The sequence below is a fragment of the Pan paniscus genome, chromosome 23 (genome assembly GCF_029289425.2).
Source record: "Pan paniscus chromosome 23, NHGRI_mPanPan1-v2.0_pri, whole genome shotgun sequence".
Lineage (NCBI taxonomy): Eukaryota > Metazoa > Chordata > Mammalia > Primates > Hominidae > Pan > Pan paniscus.
The window spans coordinates 39,959,622-39,983,906 of NC_085927.1; the positions used below are offsets into that span (position 1 = coordinate 39,959,622).

Consider the following 24,285-nt stretch of genomic DNA (forward strand, 5'->3'; position numbering starts at 1 on the left):
TTTAGTCCTAAGGTAGAAACTCCCAGTCATTTATCTGAGTAATATTATTTTGCTTTCTTCTCTTCTTTAACCCCTGCTCCAGTTTCTGTTTCTTTGTCCAGCACTGGGCTTCTTTTTGATCCCTGCATCCTCATTCTGAGAATTCTGTGCTGACTGGCAGCTCTGTGGTGGGGCAGAGTTTGCAGGAAGCTTGTTCCTGAAACTGGCTCAGCTAACACGAGGGCCAGCCTGTGCAGACAGTACTCTTGTTCCTGTCTGCATTGGAGGAGACTGTCCTCCTCTTTGCATACTAAACACAAGTTGTTGGAATGCTATTTGCAACTCCCAGAGCCACATTTTGGCTAGACTTGATACACTGTAAGAGGCAAATGGCCCACTCCTTTTTCAAGGAGTAAAAGTATTCACTATTATTTTACCAGGTTTGCCTTGAAAGCCTAGAAATTGCTTTTTGAAGCCAAGGGTTGAATTAGGATGATTTAAGGGATAGGAGGAGGATCCTCATATTGTCCTGAAGATTTGGCACCCTGTCTAGATGCTTTTGCTTCTATCTGTTTCCCTTCTCTCTATCTGCTGTTGTACATAATCCTGTGTCCAGTAGAGTCTGTAGACCAGATTGGCAAGGGGGAACCATTCCAGCTTGTTCAAACCTCAAGCCCCATTTGGCAAACAGGGCTTCTGACTGATTTTTTGAAGCAAATCTGACATAGTTATTATAGTTTTAGCATCCTTGATCACTGTATGGCCTTCTCCCTCCTTTTTCATACTTTTGGGTCTATTCTACTTAGTAGAGAGCCTGGCCAGCAGCTATTGCCCCATTGTCTTTTCTGTGCAATCCACAGTCAGCTTAGAACTCTAGTCTTTTTCAGGAGCCTCATTGGCTGACACTAAGCCATAAGCCCACTCTGTCATTTGGGGCAAACAATAGTCTCCCACTGGCATTCTGATCTGTAGTTCTTTTCTATAAGCAAGAAAAGATTACTGTTCTGGCTCCCTTCAGCTTCTATGTCATTGCATCATTGCAAATCATAGTCAGTTATAGCATCTAAAAGTAGTACTCTGATCTTGTGAATTCGGTGCCTGAGAGATATATTCTCCCCTTCTTCCAAAGGTGGTGCCACCTCTTTGTTGCCTTCATGCTATGACATGACTTGAGACCACTGATTTAGAGATAAAGGGAAGTCCTAATTCACTTTGTAGTAAATCACTTGAGTACTGTTGATCCAGATAAGTTTGCAGTTCTATTTTTGTTGCTTTCCCTTATAAATCTTTTTAATTAGTCTTGTTGGACACATTGAAGAACTCCAGGGTCAATGCCTTTTTGACTAAGAGGACTTCATTTTTTTAAAATTGCAGGTTCCATTACAGCTTATAGAAAGTGTTGAATGCCGAGATATATTTCAGCTTCATTTGACTTGCAAAGACTGCAAAGTTATCAGGTATGTGGTATGGTATGTTTGTGTTGCTGTTTAGTGTGGAAAATATTTTTTAAAGAATGGGTCCATTATTTGGTAACTTAGTAAAATACCTTTTGATGATTAGCCTCATTAGGAATATTTTCTGAGTAGTTTGTGCCTGAAATATTTTATCTGTAGGATGTATACTTTGCTATGTTGAAAGATGTTTTTTTTTTAATTTGGAAATAATTTTAAATTTACAAAAGCGCAAAAATAAAAATACTAAAAAGAACATCAGTACACCATTCACCCAGATTCACTTGTTAACATTTTACCATTTGCTTTATTATTTGCAGAGGCGTGTGTGTGTGTGTGTGTGTGTGTGTTTCTTTTCCTGAACAGATTGAGAGTAAGTTACGTAATCATGGCTCCTAACCCCAAAATACTTTAGTGTGCTTTCCTAAGAATAGGGATATTTTCTTACATAACCATAACATCATCAATTTTCAATTTTACATTGATAATACTTATATCCAGTCTACTATACATGTTCCAATTTTGTCAGTTCGCCTAATGACCTATTGATACTTTTTTATAGCATTCTCCCTCACCTCCATCTCATTCAGTACAGGATCCAGTCTAGGTCATATATTGCATTTAGCTGCCATGACTCTGTAGCCTTCTTTAATCTGGAACATTTTCTTTTTGTTTTTGTTTGTTTGATTTTTGAGACAGAGTCTTGCTCTGTCGCCCAGGCTGGAGTGCAGTAGCACGATCTCAGCGCACTGCAACTTCTGCCTCCTGGGTTCAAGCGATTCTCCTGCCTCAGCCTCCTGAGTAACTGGGGTTACAGGTGTGTGCCACCACACCTGGCTAATTTTTTGTATTTTTAGTAGAGATGGGGTTTCACCATGTTGGTCAGGCTGGTCTTGAACTCTGACCTCGTGATCTGCCCGTCTCAGCTTCCCAAAGTGCTGGGATTACAGGCATGAGCCACCATACCCGGCCAATCTGGAACATTTTCTACAGCCTTATTTTCTTTTATGACATTCACATTTTGCAGAATACAGTCTTTTGTTTTAATGGAATACTTCTCATGTTGTGTTTGTCCAGTATTTCCTCAATTAAATTGAGGTTCTATTTTCTCAACTGGAATACTGTATATATGATGTCACGTCCTTTTCAGGGTATTGTATTACATCTGGAAGTACAGTGTCCACATGTCCTTCATTGGTGATGTTAATTTTGATTATTCCAGTCGAGATGTCACCTGGCTTCTGTATAATTTCTGCGTTTTCTCTCTTGCAACTAAAAACAGTCTGGGGGAGGCACTTTGAAACAATGCAAATGTCCCTGCTTCTCATAAAAATTTCTCCATAAGTTTAGCATTCATTGATGATTTGTATCTGCGCTTAACTATAATGGTTGCAGGCTGGGTGTGGTGGCTCACGCCTGTAATCCTAGCACTTTGGCAGGCCGAGGTGGGGGTGGATCACTTGAGGTCAGGAGTTTGAGACCAGCCTGGCCAACATGGCAAATCCCCATCTCTACTAAAAATACGAAAATTAGCTGGGTGTGGTGGTGCACGCCTGTAGTCCCAGCTACTTGGGAGTCTGAGGCGGAAGAATTGCTTGAGCCTGGGAGGCAAGAGGTTGCAGTGAGCTGAGATCACGCCACTGTACTCCAGCCTGGGTGACAGAACAAGACTCCATCTGAAAAACCAAAAACCAACAACGATGCCTGAAATGCATTTTTAAATTTAATAGCTCTAGAGGTCTTAAATTCCACAAGTTTTTACTGCATTCCTCTGACCTCTTCTGGGGTGTCAGTAAATATTATGTGTTGGCATATTGATGAGCCACCATGATTGGGATGAGGGAGAGGTTTAAGTGACCCCTTGGTTTTAAGATAGATATTTATATTGCTTTTTAGTCAGTGAGATTTGGCTTATTTTTGATAGATACTGGCTACAACTCACAGTTTAAGAAGGTAGTTGCTTATTAATTAGTCAGTTTTTAACATTGCATTCAAAAAGGCCAAATTTAAACAAATCTTTATTTTTATTTATTTATTTTCTTGAGACAGAGCCTCACTCTGTTGCCCAGGCTGGAGTGCAGTGGTGTGATCTTGGCTCACTGCAACCCGTACCTCCCTGTTTCAAGTGATTCTCGTGCCTCAGCCTTCTGAGAAGCTGGGATTACAGGTGCACGCCACCACACCTGGCTAATATTTTTGTATGTTTATCAGAGACGGGAGTTTTGCCATATTGGCCAGGCTGGTCTTGAACTCCTGACCTCCAGTGATCTGCCCGTCTTGGCCTCCCAAAGTGCTGGGATTACAGGCATGAGCCACTGCACTCAGCCTAAACATATCTTTAATAAATTAGTTTTCACTAATTATTTTAACTTCTTAGTTGTATATACTGAAAATCGCAGTTGACAATAGAATTGTTTTGTTCTCTACATGGTCATAGCTGAAAGTTTCAGTGCAATCTGTCTTTTGGATCTGATTTGTCCTAATAGCTAAATATTGAAATTACTACCTAACTGGCTAAAAATAATGCTGTGTTTTTTTTTTTTTAAACTTGATCTAATATGTTACTACAAAACAAAGATTTTTCTAAACATATTTTTTATGAGGGACAACCATAAAACTTTGATGGAAGAAGTAGAATGAAACTCCACTCATGAAAGAGAATAGCTGCCACTTTTCTGTAATAATTGTCATTAATCTTAGAAGAGATTTCATTAGTCTAAAAAAATAGGTTTTCCAATGGTCAGCTTCCTTCTTTTGGTCATTTTGTTCCATTGGCTAACATTTGTTTTTCTTATAAGTGATAATGAGCATGCGAATGACTGACTGCCTCAGATGCTTTCTTGGTTGTAGTTCCCACTTCACTACGAGTGGGCATTCTTGAAATAATGGCTTTTCTTACATTTCATTTCAACTGTCTTCTGATTACATCCATACTTGTTTGGCTTTACAAAAGGTGTCAGTTTTCAACCTTTGAGCAGTGTCAAGAGTGGCTGAAGAGACTGAACAACGCAATCCGACCACCTGCTAAAATAGAAGATCTCTTCTCATTTGCATACCATGCTTGGTGCATGGAGGTCTATGCCAGTGAAAAAGAGCAACATGGAGACCTGTGCAGACCAGGTACGCCTTTCTGAAATGTGCAAATGGCCAGGGGCTTTATCAAGCTACTGATGGAAGTACTTTTAACATGAAATGGGACACCTAAGCATTCATATATCAATCAGTGTATATTTTAAGGAGCACCTAGCAAGTGCGCAGCATTCTTTTAAGCTTAATAGAACATCTTTTCTGCCTTCCGGGGAAGGGAAGAACACTAGAAGGCATCACAATCTATTGGGCCTAAAAACAGCTCAACTATAATAAGGTTTTATGAATAGTATGGAAGCCTGATAGAAAGGAGCCATGAGTTTTGTATACATGTGTGGGAAGACTTCACATTTAAAGTGGCTTTTGAATCAGCTTTGAAAGTTGAATAGGAGTTCATTGGTGAGAGGCCAGGTTCCTATCAAGAACAAATAGATAGTGGGGTTTGTTTTTTGTTTTTTTTGAGACGGAGTTTCGCTCTTGTTGCCCAGGCTGGAGTGCAATGGCTCAATCTCGGACCACTGCAACCTCCGCCTCCTGGGTTCAAGCAATTCCCCTGCCTCAGCCTCCTGTGTAGCTGGGATTACAGGCATGCGCCACCATGCCCGGCTAATTTTTTATTTTTAGTAGAGACGGAGTTTCTCCATGTTGGTCAGGCTGGTCTCAGGTGATACGCCCACCTTGGCCACCCGGAGTGCTTGGATTTATAGGCGTGAGCCACAGCTCCTGGCCTAGATGATGGGTTTTAACATGTGACCCCCTCCCCCCCAAAAAAACCAAAAAGAGATGCTGAGCCTGTTCTGGAACCCAGGCTTCCTGACTCCTCTATAGTCTTTGTCCCCCTCACTGTCATTCTCCGTCAGAAATGGCTTTGACCAAGTTCATGTTATTTCTCTGCATGTAGTTTCTTGTAAACTTTATGTGGTCATAAAACTTTGCTGGTCCAACACTGACTTTTAGTGTGTCAGGTTTCGAAGTGAAGTCTTAAATTTCTGTGCAGTGAAAAGTTGTGAGCCTCCTTCAAGTAAAGTTTACTCTTGGGACTTTTTTCTAGAAACCTGAAATTTTAATCCTGAATCTTCAGTCTTATAAGTCTGCCCTGGGTCATTTTAAACATTTGAGGCTAATCTTGCTATGCTTGTGTTACTTTGTTCTCTGGCCCCATGACTAATTGAAGCTTTTGGTTCACATTCTTGTTCTATTAAAATGCTTGTAGCATTAGCATTATCTTATGTTTAACAATGCTTTGATAAATACTTTTGTTTGATCCTCATGACCTTGTTGAACAGGCAAGATAGGTTGGTGTCCGTTTTGGGAGCCAAAGAAATGGAGGCTCAGAGGTAAAAAGCCTGTTGTCAAGTCCCAGTGCTAGTCACTGACGACAGAACTAGGACTTAAAACCAGTTCTCAGTTATTCAGACCTGACCATGGTGGATGCTGTGGATACAGAGTTTGAAAAACAAAAGCACCTGCCCTCTTGGAGCCTCAGGGAAAGCCTCAGAATCCCAGCTTCTCACAGGCGTGTCCAGGCTAGCAGAATCCTGTCACCTACGAGAGACCACACCAACCTTGGAAGTTTATGAGAATGTGCTTAAACTGTCTCTCACTTCACTCCGATTGTTACATCTATTTTTTTTCTTTATTGAAATGCCATCACATTTTAAATACATTTTTTCATTTTTTATGGCTCTTTTCAAATTTGGGGGTTTTTCTTAAAGAGAAAGTTTACAAACAGTGATGTGTACAAATCTTACATGTACAGTTTCTGAGTTTTTAACCATTGCATCTTCTTCATTAAATTTTTAGTTTCTACCATCTCCTAGGATAATGAACTTAATGAGTGCATCCTACTGCATTATGTTATATAAGAACTTTAATTTGTTTAAGACCCCTGACTCCAAGACCCCTGACTCCAAGAGGTATTCCCTAATTTTGGGTTGCCAGCATTTACTTGGGTTGCCAGCATTTACTCAGCAAGATTTGCTTTCTCCTATCCTGTTCTCTCACAACCACAGACTGAAAAGTCCTTATCTTTTTAGGAGAGCTTTTTTAGTCCCTTGATAATTTGAGTTTCTTTTAGATTTCAGCAAACTCTTAGGATATTCCTGAGAGGTACCTCAGTCTAGTCTTTTACTTATGGGTGGCTCTGCCCTGAGGTGGGATGACTTTGGTCCCCAGACCCTTCCCCTTCCTGATGATATCTGGTATTCTTTGGCCATCAGGACATAAAGATATCTACAGTGTTCTCTGTCTTTTCGTAGGTTTGTGATGCAAGGGCATGTGAGGGGTAAAGTACTGACTTAGGAATTAGGAAATCTGAATTTAAATGCGTATTCTACGATTTAGTTGAAAAAAAGAACACTGGGCAAAGAATTTATGCTCTCTATGCTTTAGTTTCCTTTGTGCTTTAAAGTGGGACATTCATGCTCCTCCTGCCCAGGCTGATCCAGGTATCCTGAAGATCAAATCTGTTAATGCTGCAGAGTTCAATTCAGTAAATGTTTAAGTGCCCCCTATGTGCCATGCTTATGAAAACACTTTGGAAATTATGCAACTACAAGGTAATGCAATCATAACTGTTTGGCTAGAGATTATGAGTAAGGGTTGCATTTTGTTTCTTCCCAGTATACACAGTCCACATTGATGTTAACCTGCCACCACTCAGCATGGAATCTTGTATTTCAGTGACTTGGTTGAATGTATATGTATGTAGGCTTTTGCCTTTTATGTATATTCGCTGTGGAGTACAAAGGAAAAACTTGGTTTTAATTAAAAACAAACCAAAAAAAAAAAAAAAAAACACCTCGAGGACATCCAGTCAACCTGTTTCTTTTGTCATTACCTAATGTTGTTGAGCAGTGGCGGTGTATATAGCATTACTCATCAAATATTAGCATACCAGACAACCACATACTTATAAGTCATCTTTAGGATGAGACAACACTTGAGATATTTCAAAGTCATGCCTTTTTATAATCTGCCCCAGTACATGATATCACAAGTGTAGACTCTGAGGGGTGGAAGTTAGTTTAATCTTATAGCAGTTAATAAAGCCTTTTATGGAGTCTTCTCTACCTAGCCTGCTAGAAGTAGAATGTATCAGAGAGGAGAGAAATGAGAAAATTACATAATTGTCTTAGTATTCATATAAATCTTAGTTTCTGGCTGTTGAACCGGTCATAGTTAAGCCAGCCGTACTGTGGTCACAGCTCTAAGGCTTAATCAGCTTTGGAAGAAGTTTCAACATTGCTGTTGGAGTTTACCCTGCAGAAGCCTTTGCCAAATTCTTGACCCTTCTCTTAGCCCCTCAAACTCTGAAAAAGTGGACTGAAAGCTAAAAGCTTCTCTCCCATGTCCTTAACTTCCTGCTCCTCATTGCAACTGACTTGTTGGTGATGGCTCTGTACTAGAGTGTTAATCTGGAGGCCTGACAGATGACTGGGCAGCTTAGCTGCCAGTTTAGTAGCATCAGGCCTACCTCTCTAACCTCTCTCATGTGAAATGTCCCTTAAGCCCATCTTGTTTATCCACGACTAGCATATGACTCTGGGTCTTAACACTGCTGTGAAGCTGCCTATTTATCTGTCTTCCGGGTTTGAATGCAGTCCAGGAAGTTGCATCTAGAGGATTTACTGTGACCTTTGTACATAGAAAAGCATAATTCCTTTCTCCATATTTGAAAATCTGCTAAGAGGTAGTTCTTACCTTCTCTGACTCTGGTATTGGTCTGCTTCCTCACCTGCCAGGTAAAGGCCTGTCCCTTCTGTCCCAGGCCTTTTAAGCTGTGTGTAATTGTGGGCTTGAATACTCAGGATCAGCCAGGGAGCTAGACTTTTGGGGGAAAATTTTTTAGATTGCTGATTGACACTGTGTTTGTGATAGAGGGAGTTAGGGAACTTCATTGCTTTTAAAAAGAAAGTTTTCATTTCCACTAAAGTGAAAATTGCTGGACTGTATTATTTTTATTATAAGAAACACTAAATGCTGAAAAGGGACAAAGGCAGATAGGAAGGGTTGAAATGGAAATATAAAGCCAAACAAAAACCTTATAGCCCCAGTATTTAAAGAAAGTTGGGATATCACAATGTATTTAATGTTGAATTGATTGAGCCCTGAGAATTCTGAGATGGAGATTTTTAAGCGGAATCCAGCAATAGATCTGTTTGTGTTTATTTTTCTGGCTAAGTAAACGTGAGTGAACATATCACACAATTTGCAAAAGCTGGTTGAATTCCTGATGTATGTAATGATGTGGTTTTCAAATAGGTTATGATCCAGTAGTGGGTCATGAAATCTAATTTTAAAGAATTGGAATAGAAAATATCAAATTGTGTCACACACATAGTAAGAGTGGGTATTGTTTTGTGAAATGCTTTAAAAAAAATAATGTATGTTGTATTAGCTGGGCACAGTGTCTACCTATAGTCCTCACTATTCAAGAGGCTGAGGTGGGAAGATTGCTTGAGTTTAGGAGTTCAAATCCAGCTTAGGCAACAGAGGGAAACCCGGTCTCTCAAAAAATGAATAAATTAAAACATGTTTGTTGTATTGTGATGTAAAACATAATTCTTATTGTGGGTTGTGATGGTCAGTTTCAGAGTTTATGAAGTCACTGCCTTAGAGGATATAAAAATAATTAAAACTCATTCCCATTCCCAAAGAACTCGAAATAACAGATTTTCTATACCTGCTAGTCAGTATATATTTCTGCGTATAGCTCAGAATGTTGTGCTCTGGATGGTGGTTCTAAGTCCTTTGGGAAATGGTTCTATGAAGTAAATTGCTAGTGATAGTGATTGTTACTGTTATTATTTTGCCAGTGGTTATTTTTAAATCACAAGATCCTTTAAGGGTATCTATGTGTTTTATCCTGAGATAGAGGTATTAATGTAAAAGATCATTAATGTACAGTTCAAGAAAAGCACAAAAAAAATAAATCATTAATGAAATACTTACAGCTTTTGCAAAGACTTGGAGCTATATCCCAGAGTCAGGGGAAAAAATCTCTTAATGAACTTGGAATTTGCCACAGTTTTGCAGCTTTTAGATTGGGATTATGAATTAAAGACTCCTTGTCTGTTTTTTTTTGTTTGTTTTGTTTTGTTTTTTTCCCCTTTTTTTGAGACAGGGTCTGTCTCTGTTGCCCAGGCTGGAGTGCAATGGTGTGATGATGGCTCACTGCAGCCTCAACTTCCCTAGGTTCAGGTGATCCTCCCACCTCAGCCTCTCAAGTAGCTGGGACTATAGGCATGGACCACCACAACTTAATTTTTGCATTTTTGTGGAGATGGGGTTTCACCATGTTGCCCAGGCTGGTCTTGAACTCCTGGGCTCAAGCAATCTGCCTGCATCAGCCTCCCAAAGTGCTGGGATTACACGTGTGAGGCACCGCATCTGGCCTAGTATTCTTGATGGTCAATATTCCTTGCAATTTGTAGACAGATGGCACCCCAATTCAGATAGTTTTTTCCTGTTTGGAAGCCTGCTACATTGCTTCTAAAACTTTTCCAAAATGGGATGGATTTAGCTATTATTTCTTCTTGCACCTCATCTTCTCTCAACCTCATCTTTTTATAGCTCTCCTTCAGGAAATGTATAATACCTAGCTTGAGCTTAAGAAAAGCAGTTTAAATGGGAAGTAGTTTAACAGAATTGTCTTCCATTCAAGTAATTGCTGTTTCCTATTCTGTAGCTCCTCTCCCAGGGAGAACAAAGCTTTATACTCTGAACACTAAAGTGAAATCTGTTTTGTGCTTTTGTTGTTGTGGTTTCTTCCAGCCCTGCTAGCACTTATTTTACAACCTGTACCACTATATATTAGAGGTTCTGCTTAATATTTTTTAAAATAACATGCTGCCCTAGGACTGTGTATGTTTTCAAGGAAGAAAGTTATTTTAGATTTACTGAATTTATGTTAGCTTCGTTTCTACCTCTGTTTTGCTTTTTTAAGGAAGATAAAGCCAGATTCATTAGGGCAAATATAGCCAGATTATACCAGCTTGGGTGGCTGTTCTTGCAAATAATCAGCACTTAGTAGTATGGTGTTTCCTGAGATTCCTGGCTGGCAGTTATGATTCCATGACCTGTTAACCTGCCATCCTCTAAAAGGCTCTGGAAACCAGAATGTTTTTCATACCCTATTTGGTGTCTTGGCTGGACCTGATCTGAGCTGACATGAAGCTATTTGTTGCTTTATTTATCCCACCTGGTATGAATGATCTATACCTTTCACGAAAGAAATATTAATATTTGTTTAAGGAGATCTTGTTAAGCATGTGAGCCTAATATTATATTCACTGTCTTACCTTAACGAAAGTTTGGAAAACTCTCAAGTTCTAAAATTTGGACCAAAGGGTTTTGGATGAGGAATTATAGTTCTGTATTGCTACTCGTGGTGATCTTGTTATTGATTTTATTTCTTATTAAGTGTACTGTCAGTCTGAGTGTGGAAGTAGGCAAGTAGCCAGTGTAGGACAAGAGCATGGCTTTTGGGGCCAGACAGGCCTGCCATAATAACCTGTTTTAATTTTGTCCTTTGTAAAATGAGCTCAGTGATACTGTTCTCAGAGTTGATTGTAAGGGTTAGATGAGATAACATAACTCTTGATCAGAATTAATTTCTTTCCTCTTTATAATCTTAACCTGACAGGGATCTTTCTAAACTAAAACTATATAATATATGTTACTTTATTATTTATACAATTCTTACCTTTAAAAATACACAGGCTGGGCGCAGTGGCTCACGCCTGTAATCCCAGCACTTTGGGAGGCCGAGGCGGGCAGATCACATGAGGCCAGGAGTTCGAGACCAGCCTGGCCCATGTGGTAAAACCCCATCTCTACTGAAAGTGCAAAAATTAGTCAGTCATGGTGGCATGCACCTGTAATCCCAGCTATTTGGGTGGCTGAGGCACAAGAATCACTTGAACCTGGGAGGCGGAAGTTTCAGTGAGCTGAGATCACACCACTGCACTCCGGCCTATGTGACAGAGTGGAACCCTGTCTCAAAAAATATATATATTTACATATATGTAACATATGTATATTTCTTTGTTTTTATTCCACCTGTTTTGCAAAATGGTATTCATTTCTTCCTTTCTGCTGTTTATCTTTGGCCTCTAGGGGAGCATGTAACTTCAAGGTTTAAAAACGAGGTGGAGAGGATGGGTTTTGATATGAACAACGCCTGGAGGATTTCCAACATCAATGAGAAGTACAAGTGAGTTATATGGGTCCCTGTGGACTGTTTCACAGCCAGTGCCTTTGCAGAAACCGCAATTCTCATGTGGCAGAACATTTGAACTTAGACTTTTTATTTGAAATGGTTTTATTTATTAAATCTAAAGGCATGATCTTCAGAGTATTTATTGAATCTTCTGTTCCCGTTGCTATCATTGGAGTGGAAAGTGATCCTTACTTAACAGGATCCTAGAACCTTCCCTTTTACCCCCCCTAGGCCTCTGTTTTTTCTGGTACATGCATGTCTAAATAATATTGTATTTGCCTGTAGGCAGGCAGTTACCATTTTTCTCGTCACCACTTGGCATCACATTAGAGAGAGGATCAGTGGTCTCATAAGCAGTGACAGAACATTTATGAACTAGTTTTTATGACTGCAATTTTACTCCAGGTGGTGTGAAATAGACATAAGTACAGTTGAGTATCCCTTATCTGAAATTCTTGGGACTGTAAATATTTCAGATTTTGGATTTTTTTCAGGTTTTGGAGTATTTGCATGAACATAATGAGATTATCTTGGGCCTGGGACCCAAGTCTAAACACAAAATTATTTGTCTCATATACACATTTCACAGCTGGAAGGTAATTTTGTACAATATTTTAAATAATTTCATGCATGATGTTTTGTACGAAAAGTTTTGACTGTGACTTGACTGTGACCCATCACATGAGGTCAAGTGTAGAATTTTCCACTTGTGGCATTATGTCAGCACTCAAAGTTTTGGATTTTGGAGCATTTCAGATTTTTGGATTAAAGATGCTCAATCTGTATTACTCTGTCCTTTAATATATTGATCTAAAACCAACTTCACTGCTATGATCATTTAACCGTTAAATATTAATGTAACCTTTATTTGGCTGGACATGGTGGCTCACACCTGCAATCCCAGCACTTTGGGAGGCCAAGGCAGATCAGCTGAGGTCAGGAGTTCGAGACCAGCCCGGCCAACATGGCGAAACCCTGTCTCTACTAAAAATACAAAAATTAGCTGGGCATGGTGGTGCACGCCTGTAGTCCCAGCAACTTGGGAGGCTGAGGCAGGAGAATTGCTTGAACCTGGGAGGTGGAGGTTGTAGTGAGCTGAGATTGCACCACTATATTCCAACGTGGGTGATAGGGTGAGACTCTGTCGCAAAAAAAAAATTAATGTAACCATTTAGCCATTACCCAGTTCCTTAAAATGTGTAAGTGCGTTGGTGGGGGAGGACAGTTAACTACTATGATTTTGGTGATCCAAATTTCTATAAAACAAAATTGTCCATGATAGTTAAATATCTTAAATCTTTAACTATATCCTTCTTGGCCAGGCGCGGTGGCTCACGCCTGTAATCCCAGCACTTCGGGAGGCCGAGGCAGGAGGATCATGAGGTCAGGAGATCGAGACCATCCTGGCTAACACGGTGAAACCCTGTCTCTACTAAAAATACAAAAAATTACCCGGGCATGGTTGCAGGTGGCTGTAGTCCCAGCTACTTGGGAGGCTGAGGCGGGAGAATGGCATGAACCTGGGAAGCGGAGCTTGCAGTGAGCCGAAATTGTGCCACTGCACTCCAGCCTGGGCAACCGAGCGAGACTTTGTCTTAAAAAAAAAAAAAAAAAAAAAAAATCCTTCTCCTACGTTTCCCTGCATCATTAATCATTCTGCAGTCCTCTTAGCTGTCTCAAATTATGACGGGCATTTTCCTGGTCTGTTTGTGGCTAGCCGTCAGAGTTTTCACTGGAAAAGCTATAGCTAATTGCTATACACAGTTCTTAATGTGGACCTTCTCCAGGGAGTTGAGAACCCAGGGTGTTTTGAAGAGTTGGAGCTGCAGACTTTTTATACTTTTGCCTGTTCTCAGTGACGAGTCAAAGCAAAGAAGGAGGGTGAATGCTGGATGAGGGGGCGGCCTCAGAGAGCCTGTGGCTGCATTAGGCTTTCCTGAGTGTAACCTATACTGGAAATTGTTTATCCACAAGTGAGTAGGTAGTGCGTACTGAAGAGCTGACTACTGGGAGTGTAGTACCTATAGGACAATGAACAGAATGTTTAGAAAATTAGATCAAGTAAAAAAAAAACTGTGAATTAAGACAGACTTGTTGGAAAATAATCCCTAATTCGGCTTTTAAAAATTAACTTCTTGAGAGGCCAAGATAGGAGGATTGATTAAGCCCAGGAGTTTGAGACTAGGCTGGGCAACATAGTGAGACCTCATCTCTACAGAAAATTTCTTAAAAATTTGGCCAGGCATGGTGGCTCATTCCTCTAATCCTAGCACTTTGGGAGGCCGAGGCGGGTGGATCACGAGCTCAGGAGATCGAGACCATCCTGGCTAACACAGTGAAACCCCGTCTCTACTAAAAATACAAAAAAATTAGCCGGCGTGGTGGCGGGCGCCTGTAGTCCCAGCTACTCAGGAGACTGAGGCAGGAGAATGGCGTGAACCTGGGAGGTGGAGCTTGCAATGAACCGAGATCATGCCACTGCATTCCAGCCTGGGCGACAGAGCGAGACTCCATCTCAAAGAAAAAAAAATTAGTTGGGCATGGTGGTGCATGCCTGTAGTCCCAGCTACTGGGGAGGCTGAAGTAGAAGAGTTGTTTGAGCCCAGGAGGTCGAGGCTGCTGTGAGCCATGACCGCTCCACTGCTCTCTAGCCTGGCTAACAGAACAACTGTCTCAAGGAGTTTACCAGTTATACCTCAGAACCAGTCTTTAGGATGTTATCACCACCATAAAACAAAATGGGGGGTGGTGGGAAACAATAGGATGTTGAAAGTTCTTCCTACTACAAAGGTAGAAGAGTGAGAGCCAAGTTTACTCTTGAGTTTAATACATAATAAAGGGAATGAGATTCATGGTTAGATATTAACCATCATTACTGGCTCCCAGCTTATTTTTAGGAGTTTGTGAATAGGTGTTAGGAAGTTTGTATAGCTACTCTTAGTCATAGCCATTCTCTTTTGTTCAGTGGCTTTTAAATTCCTGAAAATTCCAGAAGTCTCCTCTTCTGGAAATTGAGAAGAGGAGAGATTTAGTGCAAAATGATCAAAACCCCCAAATCCTAAGCCATTTTGTGTTTTTCTGCGCTTTCTGCTATGTATAGGATAGGCTAGGGCAGGAGGTTGGTGGTGTTGGTGGAGTTTGTGTGTTTTAGGATTTGGATTAAAGGCCTTATTGCCTTCACTATTGAAAAAAGAAGATTGGATTATCCAGAGAGAGACTTTGTCCTGTAAGTAAAAATCTATCGGAAGTATTGCTTCCTAGGATACGGGCTTGACTGTAGCTGGGATCTTCCCTAATTAAAAGAAAGCTTATCCCCCCCGCCCCCAGTATAATTTGTTCTGAAGTATGTTTTATGGAAATTATAGTTAATAGCTTAGTCACATTACTAACGTGGTTCAATGGGACTGAGGCTGTGTATGCAGATAGACTGGATTGCGTTGTTTTTGCATACCCATGGCTGCACCTGTTACCTGTAAGGATGACACCCTGTTTGGTTCAAATCAAAGAATGAGTTAATCCTGTGAAGTCTCTGGAAACTTGCAGTTGTGGGCTTTTGTCCTTCCCTGAGGGTCTGGTAGAACTGACACGGACTCTCAGTTCTGTAATTGGACTGGGCGCTCATGTAGTTAGAAATAACCTATGTACTTGTTACAGCAGAAGAGTTGTAATGGAGTATAAAGAGCTGACCCTCGACTCCCCTTTTTTTCATTGATAGTTAAGATTGCCAGATTCCCAAAAGGTAGCATCAAGTGGAACAATTCAAGATAGTATCATTTGTTGTATACACATAAGTAAACATTTAAGGCAACAAAACAAAACAAAACACACTTATGGTAACCCATTCTGTTGAGGAGTCCAAAACTCGAATAAAGCGCCTCATTGCCTTTAACTGGTTCTGTGGCAGTGAGATCATCATCCTTATGCTGGCTCACCTAGTGTCTCTCTCTCTCTCCCGTTTTCTCTCTCCCTCTCTTATCCCCTTGACTCTCCCCACTTCTCATCTTCTCTTTAGATTATGTGGTAGCTATCCTCAAGAGCTCATAGTGCCTGCCTGGATCACTGACAAAGAACTGGAAAGTGTATCAAGTTTCAGGTCCTGGAAGCGCATCCCTGCCGTCATCTACAGGTAAGTTAAACTGGACCAGTCCCAGCTTGGGCTGGTGCTGCTGCCTGCTGCATATGGTCTGCTGCCTCTGCTGCTGCTAACCTGGGAAGGGTGGGGAGAGTTCAGAGAACTTTCTAGGCAAGGCTGTACTTCCTTATTGTTAAAGCTTCTCCTCCAGTAACACATCAGTACTGACTGCATTCAGAACACTAGCTGGTTGTTCATTTGAAACAGATAAGAAAGTTTTAGTTGTAAAGTGGCTGGACTTGCTATTTCAATATCCTTCTTACATTCTGTGAGAAGATAATGTGCTTACTAAGCATTTAGCTTCAGCTGTTAGCAGGGCTTTTGGATTGAGAGATGAGTCTTAGAAAGTGATCTTTGGGAATATAGGGTCGAGTTGGCTCTGATTGTCTTTGTGGTTGAAACTTTGACATGTGGAAGAACTCTGTTTCGAGAGGAAGCATTTAGAGAAGAAGACGGGGGCATGACTAGATAGAAGATTTCAGTGATCAGAGGCATGAGAGCCATGGGATGCAAGTTCTAGATGGGGATGGTGGCATGGTGATGGAGCACAGATTTTGGAATCACAGATCTGAATTCAGGTATATTCTTAGACTTCTTGCTAAGGCACCTTGAATAAGTTCCCTAACTGACCTCAGTCTGTTCCTAATGAATACAATGGGAATGGTAGTTCTTACTTTGTAGATATGTTCTGGTTCTAAATGAGGGGCTATAAACACTGAGCTTCTGTACCAGCATTTGGAGTAGGTTAAATCTCTTGAGTGCTGCTTTTATAATTCATTGAATATCTCAGTTCTCACAGAATCCTATTAAATTTTAAAGAAGTCCTTCCTTCTTATTCTGGAAATGTTTTGGATGTCATCTCTTTGTAATGTTTACATTCTCCATTTCATTTTCCCAGTTTGCCGGCTTTTTGGACTCTCCCTGAGTTGGGCCAATCCAGTGGCTTACAGTTAGAAACTTCATTCCACTGAAATATTGAGATTGTAGGAAGGGATTTGTCTCCTTGTGGAATTCCTACAGAGGTAACCAGCTTGTTCATTTAGTCTACTAAAGGCAAACTCTGATGCCCACTCTGAATGGAGAGAGATGGAAAAGTATTTGCTCTGGCCCAGTGGAACTCATTACATTTTTAATCTCAATTCTCATCACTGTTGTTTTCAGACACCCCTAGAAAAGTCAGTCACCAAATTTACCTATCATTCAAGTGGTAAGGATGCTACAGGAACTAGAGAGTAGTGAAAGCTGAAGGGATTTATGAGTCTTATCAATGATCAGCTCAGCTGGAATGGGGAAAGCAGCCAGTTGCTGCTCTGGCCAACAACTGTGTTAGGTCAGCAGCCCTGGCATCTGTGGGGCTTGCTGACTTTGACCAAAAGGGGGAAGGTACTCTTATTTGCAAAATAAGAGGCTTTAGGTGAATTCTCCCTTTGGGAAGAGAAGCTTAAGAGGGCTGGTTGAAGAAAAACTTCCTTTTTTTCTAAATTTTATTCTAGAGGGCATGCACCTTCTAAAATTAATTCTAGAGGGCAGGCACCCTAGGTTTTTCCCCCCTTTTTCTAGAGATACAAGAGGATATATAAATGAAAAATTTTATTTGCAGTTTTTCAGAGAAAGTCTTTCAAAAGATCACAAAGTTCTTGGTGTAGTCATCCATGCAAAATCAGGCAGGTTTCCTGGAACTCGGCTCTGTCTCAGAACATGTGTCTTGTATCGCTGAGATGCAAACTGGGTTGCTGTAGTATTTGGGAGCTTTGTAAGGGGTGTGTGGAAGAATCGGATCCTCCACCATGCTCTGCTTTGCCAGCCTAGGTGGCAGGATGCCTGGAACTCTTGACATCCATTTCCTGAATTTAGTTGTCTGTAGATTGGGTCATGATTCCTGAGGTTGCCAGCAGCAGTTACTTGACAGCACCATGCTGAACCAGCGCTTGATTAGGGCTTTGTCCTACTGTGATGAGAGAGCACTTAATTGGATTTATAACTGAAGGTAGAGATTGCTCTAACACAGCAAGATGATGTAAAGGGCACCCATCTGTAGTGCAGTTCACAGCTTTTTCCTTTGTGCATGTGGTGATTATTCTAAACTCCTAGTTACTTAAGGGAGCTTGCCTAAATCTAAGTTGGGGTTACTTAAGACAATTCTGTTCCTATATAAAATTGAAGCATTCTCTGTGTTTTAGTAGGGAGGGCTTTATATGTTGGACATCATAATTTTTATACTTTGCCTGGTTCTGTTAGTGATAGAAATGCATTCCTTTAGTGATTTTTAACTGTAGTGTTTGAATTATCTTTCATGTAGTCTGAAGCATTTTAGAAGACTGCAGAAAACATAATTGTTTATTGCAATAGTCCAGTTGAAATCTAATAGCTACTATAATGCAATGTCCCCTAAAACCCAAGATCCAGGCTGAAGAGCGCCATCTACTGCTCCTCCTGGGCACTGCTGGGAAGCATTGAAGAAGAGGAGGATGCTCAGGAAAGGCCCAACCAGCCTCTTGTGCAGGGTTTGGAGTCATTCAGCTCAGTGGTTGCCCAGTGCCTGTTATTTGCTAGGAGACATTTTATAAAGAATCATTGAGGTTTTATTTCTATTTTGGCCCCATTCAACACGTGAGCCAGTTGAACATGTTGGCAATACACAAGTACTTACAGCTACTTGTCTCCCAGGGAGGGAGGATTTAAAAACTTCAAGCAAACTGGTGATTTCAGTGGAATTTGATTAGTGCCAAATTTAACTTATTTGTGAGTTTTAGGAGTAAAAACAAATTACAGTACATTTTCATCGTCCCAAAAAACCCATTCACAGGGCACCCAGCCACCCTAGCCCTGAATAATTAAGATGTCCAATGGATAAAGCCCCTGCTACTAAAACATAGAGTGCTTCAGTTTTATATAGAAACATACTCGTTTTAAGTAACCCCAACTTAGAATTAGGCAAGCTCCCTTAAGTAACTAGGAGTTTATAATAGTCACTACATGCAGAAATCTACTTCCGTCTTTATAGATTCGCCTATTCTGGGTACTTCATGTTAATTGTCGTACAATAAGTTGCCTTTTGTGACTGACTTCTTTCACTTGTCATAACATATTTGAGGTTCATCAGTGTCCTAGCCTGTATCAGAACTTTATTCCTCTTTACTGCCAAGTAATAGAATTTTTCTAACTTTTTATCAGTTAAAATTGCCTAATTAGGAAAAGTCTGGGTTTTAATAGCACCTTAAAGTAGACTGTGATTTCTGGTCTGTCTTATTGGAAAAGGATATGTCAGAGTATGGTTTTCTGAGGTTGATGCTCTTCTTCTCTTTCTTAAGAGCCCTAGGAAGGGTAGCTGGCTCATTGAGCTATCTGCCTATTATAAGAGCAGTCTGTGACTCATGAAATCTCAGGAGATTTTGTAAAGCAGTTCACTGTGGGCCAGGTAAATGTTTTATTCCCAGAGGCGGGCTCTTGGTTCAGCATTAAGAAGGTAGCAGATTTCACTATTGGGTAGCAGAATTAGTGTAGTACCTATAGATTTAAGTTACGAATATTGATTTATTTTCACTAAGAGTACACATTAATTCTTTTTTGTTTTTTGGAAATGGGGTCTTGCTCTGTCACCCAAGCTGGAGTGCTGGAGTGCAGTGGCGCAATCATAGCTTTCTGCAACTTCAGCCTTCTGGGTTCAAGGGATCCTTCCACCTCAGCCTCCTGAGTAGCTGCGACTACAGGCATGTGCTACCATGCCTGGCTAATTTGTAAAAAATTTTTTGTAAAGATGGGGTCTTGCTATGTTGCTCAGGCTGGTCTTGAACTCCTGGGCTCAAGTGATCCTCCTGCCTCAGCCTCTCAAAGTGCTGGGATTGCAGAGTGAGCCTCCATGCCTGACCCCTGTTAGTCATTTTTTTGGGTAACTTTACAGGGATCTCCGTGATGTTATGGTAATTGAGAAAGACACACAGGTTTTGTTGTTTGTTCTTGTTGGTTGTGTAAGATTTCTACCCTCTTTAATACTGAGAGGACTTGAAGCTGACCCAACACTTACCTAGAATTAGACTGTTCATTAAGGCACTTAAAATCTATTTTGTGTGAGTACAGAGAGCATCTGAATGGGTACAGTTGTTGTCTCTTGTTCCTCACACAGGCACCAGAGCAATGGAGCTGTCATTGCCCGCTGTGGACAGCCAGAGGTTAGCTGGTGGGGCTGGCGAAATGCAGATGATGAGCATCTGGTACAGTCAGTAGCCAAAGCTTGTGCCTCTGACTCCCGATCGAGTGGCAGCAAGCTGTCAACTAGGAACACTTCTCGAGACTTTCCCAATGGGGGAGACCTTTCTGACGTGGAGTTCGGTAAGGTGCTCCCTGGACCCATGGCAATGATTTTTATAGCATCTAAGAACCTTTTCTTGAAATGGCCTCTTCCTTACAAGACATAGATTTACTTTTATAGAAGTGAATGTGCAGAGCTTCACTTGATGGGATTGATTGAGGAGTCATGGGTCTTGGCAGAGAATCAGAAGACTCTTTGTTTCAAACCTGAATCAAGATATTAGTGTGTTTGTTGTCTTTCTTGCCATTGTGACAAAAATGGAGTGTTTATGTAATAGAGGACTTGCAGTATCTGCAGACCATGGCAGGAAATGCCAGGCTTCATGAAAGGACAACAGATATAGAAATGAAGTATAAGAGACTGGGCTGTGTGAACCCCATGTGTACTCTGGGAGTCAGTTTTGGAGAATAAATCCTTCTCATCTTTCATAAGAAGGCCACATAGAAAATAAAGAGAAAAATCCTATGTATCAAGGGTTTTGGTTAGGGGATTTCATTTTATTGAGCCTTTTTTGTGCCATAAGATGTGCTTGTGGGTCTAATTCTGCACAGTTCTGGGAGAGACAGGCTCATTTAGTATGCCCTCTCCCTCTGTGTCCCTAGATTCTTCTCTGTCAAATGCTTCAGGAGCAGAGAGTTTAGCCATCCAACCGCAGAAGCTTTTGATCTTGGATGCACGCTCCTATGCAGCTGCTGTGGCAAACCGAGCCAAAGGAGGAGGCTGCGAATGCCCAGGTGAGGTGTATGGTGCTTTGTTCCCCATACTTTCTCCTTGTGAGTGTAGCCCTTGCCCAACTGAGACTTAGTTCCCAATTTGAAATAAGTGGCAAGCCATATTCCTCATCCATCCTGTCGTGAGAGTGCCAGAGCTTCTCTTTGGATTCTTAACACTGTATGTTCTTTTCTGAGGAGAAATGGAGGAGGAGGTGCAGTGAAGTCACATAATCTTCCTTCCTTGTGCCAACTTGTAGGTGATAAGGAAAGCAGATCTTCCCCATAATAAGGCCTGTTCATGTTTGGAAGCTGCTGCTTTAGTGGGCTCAATTTCTCAGCCATCTAAAAGGTTTTTGTTGCCTTTGACAGAGGGTATGCTCATCACTGGCCTTGTAGCAAACTCCTCAAGGGCCTCTCCTTAGAAAACCTGGGGTGAAAATTGAAGCAGTAAATACAGAACCCTAGTAAGGTATCTCTGTCCTGAGCTGTAACACCATTACTGTTGGAATGCTAGCTTTCCCCAAGGAGGGACCCCCCTCAGTGCCTCTGGCACAGGCAGAGGCACCAGGCTCTTTGTTCAGATGTGGTCTAAGCTGGAAATTGAAAGCAGCTGTACCAAGGTGAAATTTGAATGTGTGAACGCATTGTTCTGCGGAGTTCTTTTCAAAGAGATTTCAAAGCCACAAGTTAGATAAGGCCCAAGAAGTAAAGCCAGAGTGAGATCGAAGTAGGCCTTTCTTTTAAAAAATAATAGCTTTTATTTTATGTCAGTATCTTCTTTACAAATCTAACCTTCCCTTTTCACGCTTTTTGAAAAGATAGCTAAAATTCAATGTGTTCCTCTTATTATAAAGGATTGGGCTAATAGTTAAGCATTTCAAAACATTTCAGTTTCGTTAATCAGAAGCTGCAGTGTGTTTGTTCTATAGCCAGTTTGCTTTTAAATTTGGCCATGTGGGCTTTAAGTTCAACGTATTTGTGTTCTCTTTATTGTTACTCTCTCCAGAGTATTACCCAAACTGTGAAGTTGTGTTTATGGGGATGGCAAACATTCATTCTATTCGGAGGAGTTTTCAGTCTCTGCGGTTGCTGTGCACTCAGATGCCAGATCCGGGAAAGTAAGTCCTTGGCCTTGGCTTTCATTTTGCATCGCTCTTAAATAATAAGTTTGCTTCTTTCCTCGAACTAAGGGGGAAAAAAAGAAAAAAAAATTAATTTGGAGCAGTCTTTCCTTCTGTTTCTTGGTAATCTTCAGTTACCAGACCAGTCTCTGCAAGTATCTCCTTGCTGGGTCTGAAATGTGGCAGCACAGAGGAAGAGTTGGGAGAAAATACAGCCATTTGAAAGGTTTTAAAATCTGCAGCACAGAAGAAATCTCAGCATCAAAACAGAAGCATTACCTTACTGTTTGTCCTGGGACCTTTCCCTTCCACATCATTTTTAGCCCAAAGAAATTTAATTCTTCAGTTTCTGATGTCCCATAGTGATACATAACCTGTTATGAACTCTGGGATGTTTTATCATGAAAAGTCAGAATTTATTCATCATGTTCTAAAGGGGTTAAACTTGCCATTAAGTCAGTTCCTTTTACATCTGCTTTCAATTTCTAAACTGTTCTCATTTACTAAGCATATTATCCTGATTCTTATTGCTTATTAAATATGAATGGCTGGCATTTGCAGTGAGGAAGGTGAAATAATACCCCCTCCAAGGGTACTGATTGAATACAAGATAAATTAGGAAGAATGCTCTGTAAAACAAATATGGACAGATAAGTATTTAAAAATCCTGTTTTACTATTTCAGGAAGCCAGAGATAGGTGCCAGAGAAGACAGAATTTTCTTTTTTCTGGTATTTGTGCTGGAGCCCATAGTTGTTTCTCTGGGTCCTATTCAGTAGATCTCATGATCACATCAAGTTTTACTGCGTTCTTTATTTGATTTATTAAATCAGATGCTGCCTAAACCACTTATATTGACTGCCAGTAGCAAATGATTAAATTCACCGTAGTTGTCATCAGCCAAGAGGATGAAGCAGTGCCTTTGGGGAAAGCCTGACCGGAGAATTGAGCTTGCTGCCTCCTTTGGGGATTAGCCATTTGCATTTGCTACACAGTTCCAGGTCCCAGCTAGCAGCGCTTTCTTCCCTAGGGTGGTATGTAGAAGGAGCCTTACTAAGGACCCAGGAGATCGGCCGCGAACTGTGTAACCTTGGCCAAGGGGTTTAACTACTGTAGATCTGTTTTCCTGTCTATAAAATGAAAGACATGTAATCAACACTACATGATCTCTAATACCCTCCATATATTAAAATTCTTAAAGAGCTATCAGAGTCAAAAAAGATAGAATTAGCCCTCACCTTGTCCACATAAATGTCTTGGGGATTTTATTAAAGGTAATGCTTTTGTGTATTTGGCAGCAAATCATAATGCTGCACTGAAGTCTCCCTCATGGGTAAAAAGCAGCTGTAGCAGTGATGGGCAGCTGTAATTAGGCCCCCCGGCCTGTGTTTGGGGCTGTGGAGGATAGGGGAATGGTAGGCTTCTAGTGCAGGTTGAGAACAGGACAAGGGAATGGGGAGTCTCTCAGCAGCCCCTCCTTGGCTGGCAGGTTTTGGAGTACAGCTTCATTAGTCACAGACAACACCAACTGGTATTAAATAATAGTTTAGTTAGGTTCAAAAGAACCTCACACCGGTTCTCTTGTTTACCATTTCTTCAGGTGCTAGGAGATAATTTAGTATTTGTTCTCCTAAGCCTTATCTTTTAGTTCCTTTCAAGAATATGTGAGGAATGAAATAAACAATTGATCCATCAGGAAAAAGTGTTTCTCAGGTACCTGCTAGGAGATAGAAAGTCTTAAGATTGGATTTTTACCCATAACAGACTTACAATTCATTAAACAGTGGGACTCCTTACTGTATGCTAGGCACTGTGCTGGGGGTACAGTTATGACTGAGACATAGTGTTAGCCCTCTGAGGAGTCACAGTCTGGTTGGTAGTCCAAACAAATCCATATACAACCAGTACTTACGCACTGCATTCTGTTGTCTCTTTGCCTGGAAAGACCCCCACCTCCTTAGACTATGCCAAAATTTCATACTTATTCCACAGGGTTTAGTAGGCCTTTATAGCCTTCCCACAGTCCCCTGACAGAAATGTTTATTTCTTCCTCTGACTCAGTGTTTGAAAGACTTGACTTGTGATCTTAACTACAAATCTGATCACATTTGGGAAAAATCAACTCCTTTTTAGGGATTGGGAGGGGTGAGGGAAAGCACAAGAAACAAAATGCAACAGAGTTTAAAAAGCAAGTGTGATTAGCTTGTGATTACTCCCAAGGGGCAGCTACTGCTATCTGATACTCCAAAAGTGAGATGGAGTCTCTCTCTGT

General features: G+C 40.9%; 1 protein-coding gene across 5 annotated transcripts in view; it reads left to right on the top strand.

Moving 5' to 3' along the window:
* Positions 1-24,285, top strand: part of MTMR3 (myotubularin related protein 3) — a 147,015-nt gene that overhangs the window by 106,254 nt on the left and 16,476 nt on the right. For all 5 annotated transcript variants that reach the window (XM_008964400.4, XM_003812008.5, XM_003812010.5 and 2 more), the window contains 7 exons: positions 1,354-1,436; positions 4,384-4,550; positions 11,637-11,733; positions 15,752-15,865; positions 19,995-20,200; positions 20,783-20,914; positions 21,900-22,011. In XM_008964400.4, coding sequence (XP_008962648.3) covers positions 1,354-1,436; positions 4,384-4,550; positions 11,637-11,733; positions 15,752-15,865; positions 19,995-20,200; positions 20,783-20,914; positions 21,900-22,011 — 911 coding nt within the window. The remainder of the gene's footprint in view (positions 1-1,353; positions 1,437-4,383; positions 4,551-11,636; positions 11,734-15,751; positions 15,866-19,994; positions 20,201-20,782; positions 20,915-21,899; positions 22,012-24,285) is intronic.